The sequence below is a fragment of the Trachymyrmex septentrionalis genome, unplaced genomic scaffold, assembly GCF_001594115.1.
Source record: "Trachymyrmex septentrionalis isolate Tsep2-gDNA-1 unplaced genomic scaffold, Tsep1.0 scaffold53, whole genome shotgun sequence".
Lineage (NCBI taxonomy): Eukaryota > Metazoa > Arthropoda > Insecta > Hymenoptera > Formicidae > Trachymyrmex > Trachymyrmex septentrionalis.
This window is the reverse complement of record NW_017305705.1, coordinates 2,854,523-2,864,495: the sequence shown is the minus strand read 5'-3', so window position 1 is coordinate 2,864,495 and position 9,973 is coordinate 2,854,523. Positions and strand designations below refer to the sequence as shown.

Genomic DNA, 9,973 nt, shown 5'->3' with positions numbered 1-9,973 from the left:
TATTATAAATATATTATAAATTTGATATATTATATATTTTACAATTTTACGCGATATATAAAATATAAAATATTGTAGAATATAAATAATAAAAATAGAATTTTATTTTAATTCTGACAAATTATAGGTGAAAAATAGATTCATTATAGATGGATAATTTATCTGATTACCTCGATCATAATATGAGGTAATATTATTGCAATAAGTTGCTTTACTACAATGATAAGATTATTATTGTTATTATTATTTCAGATGGATTGTATTGCAAAAATTCGAAAATAATCATATATATCTGACATATATAAATATATTAGAAATACATATATATTATCAAGATCTAATTTAAAACTGAAGTTGACGCTTCTCTTACTTAGTTAATTTATTTATATATCGGTCTTGTAATAATTATTGTAATTTAAAATGGATTTTAAATATTAAAATTTCGTCCAAAAATGACAAAAATTCTATATAAATCCCAATAAATTATCTTTCCGTTATTAAAATTAAATGTTATATTTAAGCGTTTAAATACATAGGAAATATCGTTTTATAATAAATATAATTTTAATGGCTAACGCAACATAAAAAAAAAAACTAATATAAAACGTACCGTTATTTAAACGTACATCAATGCCAAAAGCAGTAACGTTGATTAGAGTACTGCTATTGGCCACATATACCTACAGGCAGGTGAAGCCAGGTGAGACCAGTCCGGATCAGACTGGATGGGAGGTGGTAGAGAAGCAACCAGATAGATAGGAAGGTAGGGAGCGAAAGTGAGTGCGTCTCCAAGAATGGACAAGAAGGTGCGGTGACTACTATGAAACAGTGACAGAAAATTTCGCGGTGGGTGAGGATACAGTCCAGAGCATCGGCGGATCGGTTTTCTCTCGATCGCTCATCGATCGTGAGAAGCACGGAAAACGTGTGCGTAACGTGCTGCCGTTGCGAAAAGTACGATGATGATGTGGATTGTGGTATCGTAGCTGGTACCAGTCCACCAGCTCGCAGAAAAAGAGAGATTGCGAAGAACAGAAAGAGAAGGAGAGATGCATGCCATGTTACGAACGTGTTGCTGATGCGATGCAAGCCAGTGATTCTCACCACGCATCACGAGGTAACGCATGGAAGAAGAAGGTTGCTCCTGCGCGTTCCTCGACGTATATTCAGTGAGCGTGAAGCCGCGGTGACGTAAACGTGTCTGCATAAACCTCCTCCGCAAATACATAACGAAAAATATTCCCATTTCGGCGACGAAGATGACGAGGAAACTCAGCAAATTCTTGATACTTTTCGATAACACGAATCTACTGTATTTTCCTGGCCACTTCTTGTCCGGCCGTGTTCTCATAGAGCTGGACGATGAAGCTTAGTAAGTAACGTTTTATAGAAAGAGGATATTGAGTTCATGGTCGAAAATATTATTTCTACGCGTAAAAAAGTCTACGCGATGAAGAGAAAAAAATCTTTTTTATTAAGACCAGATAAAGTGTCAGATTTACATAGATATGTACATGGTAGACCTAGTAAGTAACACAAGTATTAATAATGTGGGGTACATTACCGTAGCGTCTCGGGACTGCATTTCCACGTTGTGGGAGAAGGTGTAGTTCGGGTACGCAGTCAACGTGCCGAGAGAGTTTACGACAAAGAAAACTACATTGATTTTCGCATGCGGTTGTTGGGTGAACCAGGTGAATTTTAATTATTTCAGATTATATTGTATATATACAATTTTGAGGATGTACAATTTAACATTTCAAATGACGTTTCAACAATAAGTGATGCGCTTCAGTAAATTATTTGCATAATACAGCATAATAAGTATTGTGCGATAATAGCGTAACAAAAATTTTCTCTCTAATAATTTACTGCGATGTAATTAAGGAGATAGCTTGACGTCTTTTTAGCTCAATTAAAGATACAAAATAACATTTTTAATAGGCGAAGGACCGTCATTGCTATCTCCCGGAATACACAGTTTTCCCTTCAAATTGGGGCTGCCATTGGGTCTACCTTCCACTTTTCTCGGAAAACATGGATGGGTGCAATATTATTGTAAAGCGGCTCTCCGCGAGCCAGGCGGACTTACTCACAAAAATCAACAAGTCTTCATCGTCATGAATCCGATTGACTTAAATCTGGAACCTCCGATATTAGCGGTGAGAGTTGTATTAGGATAATCAATAAATTAAGATCCAGATCTGATTTATCATCACTGTGTTTTAACTCGTAAATGAGACGCGGGTGCAAATTTGCACTAGAAAAATTTTCAACTTGTAGATATTTGAGGAAATTAATTCTGCTTAACGCACAGTTTTGAATAAATAACGTTTTTTTTTTCAAAATTCAATATTACCAATCGATTAGTTAAAAAATTTTACATCGAAAAACATAAGTTTTAATTCCACTTTTAACTTTCAGAAGATATAAAACGTTAATGCCTGTTGTGAATTCGCATCTAGGTGTTTTTTTTTTTTTTTTTTTTACGAGTGTTCAAAAGAGACGTATCTTTTACGGGTTAAATTCGTTGATTTATTGAGCTAGTCATATTTGTTTTACTAAAAAATTATTACGGATAAACATCAGTTTCCTGAGTGAACACCTTCACATAACCGATTCAGACCAAGGAAAGTGTTTCGCGCGTGCAATTAAATGAATACTCAAGCGTTCATTATCATAACCAAGACCCAGATACTGGTCACCGACCTGTATGGAAAGCGTTGCAAATATCTTCATGCAAGACAAAGAATTTCAAGAAATTATATATTCGACACGTTCGTATACAAATAAATTTAAGATCAAATAAAAAGACGCGAAACATTCCGTTTGCGTGGTGATTCGCGTATTTGCATTGTTTTGCGCCAGTTGCAACATAACGATAATCGCTAGATCGTGATGGAATCACCGCCCATATATTGCGGCAGCAATACATTTGCATCTCTAGAAAAAAACGCATGAAAAAATTTTCGCGTTGGCGAACAGCATTCAGCGACGAGCATTGTTCAATTGTAGATAGATAGATGTATCGGCGAATGTTAACGATCAGAATAAACGCACTTTCCTTTTTAAGATGTCGGTCAATTTAGATTTAGCAAACTTAACTTAAATTCCGGAAAATTGTTATGTATAATAAATAAAATGTCTTCGTGATCGAACAGCAACCTGCGAGGCAGGAGATTGAACAGCGCGTGGGTGTCTCTTGCGTATCGGGTGGTCCTGTATTTTGCAGAGTTAGTCTGGACCGGGGTGGATACGTACCCGGGGAAACGATCGGTATTTCTGCGACTGTCAGCAATCGCAGTAAGGTAACATTTTAATCGGCACACAATAGATACAATTTCGACGCTTTTAACAAATAGAATCTCGGAGGTATATTCAAAGCACGAAAAATTGAGAATTCGAATTAACAGGTGACGATGAAGTCAACCAAGGCGTCACTCACCGAAACGATACAGTATCTGTGTCGAGGTAAAGTGCTCGCTAGCGAGACTCGCGAGCTGGCTAGCGTTTCTAGGGGAAAGATTCGGCCGGGTGAGAGCGAGGAGTGGCTAAACGAACAAATGTACGTTCCTCCGTTGCCGCCAACGAATCTGCGAGGGTGCCACTTGATTAACGTTCTTTATCACGTTTACGTGAGTGTCAAGAGAGAGAAATGTAATTGCGCGAGAACTCGAATTTTCGCGAGGAATCCTCTTGAAATTTACCTGTGCTTAACGTTTATCTCTGCAGTTCGTCATAAGCCCGAAGAGTCTGGACAAAGAAATGAAATTACAAATACCGATCGTGCTGGCCACGTACCCTTTGAGGCCGGAGGGTGCACCAGTTGGTACGGCGCCATCCAAACGGGGCGCTCATTATCCATCGACGTTACCCATCTTCCGACCTTGGCTCGACGACAAGGCCTTCGAAATACAAGAGTGAAAGCGTAATATTACGTATCTATTATTGGATTATTTCAAAATTAGTCTCTAAAGAGGTAAACTAATTTTCTGTGATCGTAGGTCGCAGTTGCGCCTCCATGCGCTTATGCATCTATACTCCTTTAAAAATCTTCATCGATTCTTGTATTGCTAGTCACAGCAACGCTCATGTAAAATTTCAAAGAATCGATGGCGATATTTGGAAATGCCGTATCCGGTGCAATTATACGTACGCGGAATGTTCTTTTAAAATTTCCCCTGAAAATATGGTAGTTGTGGTACAATACAATATTTTAAAGATTTTTACCATGCACTTCAGTAAAATTGATCAAATTTATTTTACACTTTATTGCAGTTTTATTCAAGAATGAGAGAGATTTACATTAAAATTCTTCGAAATACAATGTTGTCCAACGACTGTCATATTTTTAGGGTAAATTCTAAGAAAACATTCTCTCCGTGTATAGCTGTCAAAAAATTTAATGTACATTGAATATTACGAATATTAACAATATTTTAACCCGGTTAATTGCGTTTACGGAAAAACAGATGTATAAATTGTATAATATTGTATAATGTAAAATAATTGAATAACTTTTAACCCTTTCGATACTAACGACGACTATAGCCGTCCAACAGTAAACGCTGGCTATGTTAACGACGACTATAGTCGTTCAGCGTTAAGCGCTCGCCGCGCACTAATAACGACTATAATTTAACAATTCCTTTCCATCAATATTTTACGTTACACGGTAAAATTTAATTGCTTCTCTTCTCCGGCGAAGTGACATTTATGTCATAGTTGTCTCATACAATGATCGACTGTTCGCAGCAGAGGTTTAGTGGCGAAAAATAAAATCGTATCGAAAAGGTTAAACAAAAATATGCGGAAAGTAAGTATAAAGATAGGACAAATTAAAATATATTTATAAGGAAAAAATCTATATGTATGTATAAATTGGGAAAAATCGTTTAATGACAGAAAAATTTCGAAGTACATTTAATTATCCATCTCTCCTTTCAATTTCGTCAAAACTTGATCTGTCGTAATTCCTGACACTATAACTACTTTTTGCCGACTTCGAGATCCCTGCAAAAAGGAAAAGTTTAAAATATGAACGAACTAATAAAAACTGCTTCGAGTTAATCCAAGCACTAACCCGATCCAAGGACACATCAGATTTTCTTACTCCAAAAATCGAAGCGAGATACTTAACGAGTTCGGCATTGGCTTCACCTTCCGTTGGTGGGGCGGAGATTGCAATGCCTACTGCTTCGTCAGAAATATCTATGGATATTCATTTCTTTAGCAATAATTATGCGATTCCGTTAATGAAATTCTTTCCTTTTCTTTGCAAAGAATACATAACGTTAAAACAGGCGCTTTCTTTTATAACAAAAAAAGCTATATCAAATGATATTTTGCATTACCGGTTACATTGTTACATTTCGCTCCGGGTTTAGCCTGAATTTTAATTACAACGTTTCCGTTTTTATTTAAGACCACAGGTCCCGTAGATGGATCCTGCAAACAATATGTTAATGGAAACAATTTCTCGACACACTCGACATGTAAAAGCGCGGGCAAGCAGTCAACGTTGCATTGTATTTATTATTATTCTCAGAAAAACGAGAGATTGAATGATAGGCTAATATTACATTTGTCCGTTGTTGCCGTACGATAAATTTTTAAAGTCTGTTGGTTTGGCTATAGGATAGAAATTTGAGAATCTCTCTGTTTTGCAGCCAATTAACACGCTTGAAAAATTTGTCATACGACAAAGAACTGTAAATATTAATATTAGTGTATTCGTTCACTTCTTGCACAGTTTAGCGCTTCTTTTGCAGCTACAAAAACAAATTATCGACTCGAAAACTCTGTCACACAACCCGAATATTTATTTTATCCTTGTTATTCATCGAATATTGAATAAGACACTCGAAGTTGGTAGAGTAAGTTTTGGAACGCATCCCAGGTAGAATACAGAGTAATTAAGTTATAACGATATCATAGAACGTCATCATGTATCATTTATCGCACTTAAAAATGAACTTATGCGTGACAATTAAATACTAGACCATGATGATGTCTTTATGATATATTATTGACTTTTGCGTTCTACTTAGGTATATATAATGAGTCTTCATTAGCATATGTAAACTTTCAGCAAGTTAATGAATCAAACATATTTGCCTTATTGAAAAGTTGTTTCCCCAGTAAACGAGAATGGATTGAAATGAATTAAAATTTTATCTATCCGCGAATATTTTAAGAAAAAAAATTTTTTTTTTTATTAAATTGGATTAAAAAACTGTATTTTCTATTCAAAATTTTGAATTGAGAAGTATATTAATTCACAAGGCAGAGAAAAAAAAGCTGATATAATTTTTAAATTGAAAGAAATGTACTTCAAAAGGATTCATTTTAACATTCATGAATCCATATTTCTGAAAATCTGAATCCATTTTAATCCATTTTAATCCATTCTCGTTTGCTGGATATTTTCTATGACATATTTTTCATAACATACGCTGTAGGCATAAAACGAGGTTTAAAGTAATAAATTTAAAAGTGAGCCTCATTTAGTGCGCTTCGTGCGCCACATGGTAAGTGACGGGATGTCACAGTTCCACCCACGTGTAATATTCTGTAGGTACAATTTTGCAATCGCGACAACCAGTCGTGACTATCGTAAGGTCGTAAGGTTGGTAGACGTGGTTAGTCACTTTTATCGACACGGATGACGGAGAACGGAGTGGCTACTTGGCCAGACATGATAAAGTGCACGTAACAGAAAATGTCACGTTACTTTCGTGACAGGTGATCGACTATCGTGTGGGCGAGAAATCGGTAAGTGCAAGATCAAGATGATCACTCACATCAGTGCCTGTCACCTTTGGCGTCTTCGCATTTCTCGTGGACCGCTGTTTCGACATTTCACGCGTGACGATTAAATACTTGCAGCCGCTCTTTAACCGCGTAACCATGTGCTTTTCGTGAAATCGTTTATCGTCCGCTCACACGAAGATTGAAAATATACACGCGATTCTTCCTGTGTTATTAATGCCTTGGAATGTCGATTATTTTGAAGTCTCCTAACCTGAATCTTAATAATTTTCACAATGATTCCACGCATGTCGGGCTATTGCCAACTTAAATATAGTAACGTAAACGCATGCTCACTAATTTTCAATGCAGAGAGGCACGATAATAAAAATTAAATGAAAAAAACCCGCGAATAACAATCGAGATTTATTACATCGCAGATCAAACATGCCGAAGAAATTTGTGGGTGAGAATAGCAAGGCAGTTGCTGCCCGGGCTAGAAAAGCGGCGGCCAAAGAGGCCGAAACTATTAAAAAAGCGCAAGAAGCTGAAGATAAAGCATGGGAGGACAATGATAAGCAAGTGTTGAAGAAGAAACAAAAACAAGTACGTGTCTTAGAATTATTATCAATAGAACAAGTGTTAAAAATGTTCGATAGATATATATAGCATATATATTAACACTTTAAATAAATATGTATATATGTAGGTTTTGTTCATAATAATAAATTCTGTTTTGATTCTTAATATAATAAATACTTTATTGATTTCTTAATATAAAATACTTTATGTATATTCAAGATTATTTGTACAAAGTTACATTGCAGATGCAGAAATTAGTTGTCCAGTAAATAAACAAAATATTTATTTATTCTAAATCTTTGTGATTAGTGAATCATAATGAAACTGTATAAGTTATTTTGAATAATTAAATACAAAAACGTTTAGATTTTTGTCATTATTTTTCAAATTTTATGTTTATAACAATAAAAATAATATAATACATATTTCTATTAACAACATATATTTCCATTAGAGCATAGATTAAAAAAATACTACTTTATATTGAAATAACTTATGATAATTTATGATTTAAATGATAAACCGTCACTAAAACAAATTTATTGTATTAATTTTAAATGCAATTTAGAATAATTTGTAATTTTTTAATATTTTTTTTATTATTTTGAGATATCGATTGAACATTCTTAAAAAGACAACCGCGTCAATATTTGAAATGAGTAATACACATTTTATTATATTTAGGAAGATATCGAGAAAAAACGTCAACAACAATTAGAAAAAAAAGCGGAAGCAAAAGCCCTGCTGGAAAAAGAAATGGCAAATATAAAAGTTGGTGGTAAGCAGCCTGCTTCGAAAATTACCAGAGCCGAAATCGTTACTATCACTGAGAAACGAAATCAAGTGGCTATGAACAAAAAGGAAGAGGAGAAACCGATCGAGGAAAATTTGAATAGATTGATTTTGGAAGGTGAAACGGCTCATGGTATAGACGAGGCTATATCTGTTTTAAGGTAATTAAATTACGTTCAAAACATTAGAATATAATCTATATAAAATTTATACGTTGATTATAAGTACAAAGCACTCTCAATTTAATGCATTTTTTTGAAAAAATAATAGACGATAATAGAATCCAAAGGAAGAGCTAACAAAATATTAAAATTTTTATAAGAATAAATATTTTTTTTAACTATTGTTTTTTTAATTACTATTTTAAAACATAAATATTGTTTTTTTTTTAATTACTATTTTTTTAAATTATTTTGATTTATTTTTCGTTATATAGAATATTTACATCAATTTACGAGAGTGCTTTATATTTATGACTAGATATAATTATACTGTATAATTACAATAATAATTAAAGCTTTGGAAAATCTTGATATTTTATATATTTCCAAAAATATAACAGTTAAATTTAATTCTTCTCATCTTGTTTCATTATGTCATTTTCTTTTTAGCTCAAAAGATCCTGAAATAGATCGACATCCAGAGAAACGAATGAAAGCCGCGTACGCGAGTTTTGAGGAACGAATGATGCCGATAATTAAAGAACAAAATCCTACTTTGAGATTGAGTCAGTTGAAACAGATACTTAGGAAAGAATGGATGAAGTCGGCTGAGAATCCACTTAATCAAACATTAAATCGCTGACGATCATGGTGATATCAAACGAGCGTGACACATATTTGCGCATCGTCGACTGATTATTTAATTTTATTAAAATAAATAACTATTGTGATGTAATCATCTGTATACAATTTTTATTTGTATAACATATAACTTATAAAAGTATTGTATGAAAAATAACGATATATAAATCATCTTTGGTAAATCTATACGTTATTCCATAGCCTCTGTTTAATATTTGCTAGATCACTTTGAATAACTGTTTTCTGGCATATAAGAGAGTAAAATAACTTTTTAATAAAACTTACTTATTTATTTTAAATGGGAAGGCATGATATACAATTTATTTATTAAGAATTCTTAGGTTAGGTATAGATTTAAGTTTAGTTTAAAATGGAACATCTTATACTTGATATATTGAAGTCACGGTGTTCTGATTCACACTTACAATGTTTAAGAATCATTTCATTCTTATTATTTATCAAATGTTAAACAAGGACAAATGATGCTCATGTACATTGTAAGCGTGACCTCGAGTATTAAAAATTTCGAAATATTAAGTTATTTTAAGTGATCTAAACAAATGAGACGTTTGCATTCATTTTATCTATACATTTTCTTCTGTATACATCTGTACAAAACTTGGCACATTTTTACGAGGCCACACGAACTTCATTGATTTATCCTATCGTTTAATTCATTCGAATTAAGTCTTCTTGACTTGTATCTTACTTTTTTCAGTTAAATATTATATTTGATTGAGATAATTAAATTAATTGATTGAAATAGTTTTTGTTAATTGCTTGAGTCAATGCAATTTTGGTATAATATAGCATTTTAGACATTTTTTTTTAGAATCAGGATATCGCTACTGCCATTTTTTGTTCTTCCACAAATCTATAAAGCAATGTATCATATGATTCAGTTGTTGAGGGCATTCTGTCATTGGATTATGACCAGCCATTGGAATAGCTTCGAGGAAAGCCTTCACCATTGTCTAAAAAATTTTAAATAAAGATCAAATTCAGATCGAGATATTATTTCTTAAAAAAGTTATCTAGTTTTATAT

At 33.4% G+C, this 9,973-nt stretch overlaps 4 protein-coding genes and 1 long non-coding RNA gene across 6 annotated transcripts in view; 2 read left to right on the top strand and 3 right to left on the bottom strand.

The window, feature by feature from the left end:
* The first annotated feature begins 1,247 nt into the window (after positions 1–1,247).
* On the top strand, positions 1,248–4,206 carry LOC108751920 (arrestin domain-containing protein 3). The gene is made up of 6 exons (XM_018492408.1): positions 1,248–1,372; positions 1,570–1,694; positions 1,945–2,162; positions 3,162–3,308; positions 3,414–3,635; positions 3,733–4,206. The coding sequence occupies exons 1-6, from the start codon at positions 1,260–1,262 to the stop codon at positions 3,922–3,924; spliced, it is 1,017 nt and encodes a 338-aa protein (XP_018347910.1). The 5' UTR covers positions 1,248–1,259; the 3' UTR covers positions 3,925–4,206.
* An 88-nt stretch (positions 4,207–4,294) lies between these two features.
* The window catches only part of LOC108752024, a 16,230-nt gene continuing 10,551 nt past the window's right edge, over positions 4,295–9,973 (bottom strand). The window contains exon 3 of the long non-coding RNA XR_001939525.1: positions 4,295–4,390. This is a non-coding gene — a long non-coding RNA (uncharacterized LOC108752024). The remainder of the gene's footprint in view (positions 4,391–9,973) is intronic.
* On the bottom strand, positions 4,899–7,156 carry LOC108752023 (UPF0235 protein C15orf40 homolog). Its single transcript, XM_018492602.1, has 4 exons — positions 6,804–7,156; positions 5,355–5,448; positions 5,084–5,211; positions 4,899–5,013 (listed from the first exon to the last, which is right to left on the bottom strand). Exons 1-4 carry the CDS (start codon positions 6,909–6,911, stop codon positions 4,924–4,926), a joined length of 420 nt encoding a protein of 139 aa, XP_018348104.1. The 5' UTR covers positions 6,912–7,156; the 3' UTR covers positions 4,899–4,923.
* On the top strand, positions 6,644–8,993 carry LOC108752022 (coiled-coil domain-containing protein 124). Its single transcript, XM_018492601.1, has 4 exons — positions 6,644–6,774; positions 7,191–7,356; positions 8,017–8,285; positions 8,736–8,993. The coding sequence occupies exons 2-4, from the start codon at positions 7,198–7,200 to the stop codon at positions 8,926–8,928; spliced, it is 621 nt and encodes a 206-aa protein (XP_018348103.1). The 5' UTR covers positions 6,644–6,774; positions 7,191–7,197; the 3' UTR covers positions 8,929–8,993.
* Positions 9,234–9,973, bottom strand: part of LOC108752020 — a 6,875-nt gene continuing 6,135 nt past the window's right edge. For both annotated transcript variants that reach the window (XM_018492598.1, XM_018492599.1), the window contains exon 6: positions 9,234–9,901. In XM_018492598.1, the coding sequence (XP_018348100.1) occupies positions 9,773–9,901 (129 nt within the window). In that variant the 3' untranslated portion in view covers positions 9,234–9,772. The remainder of the gene's footprint in view (positions 9,902–9,973) is intronic.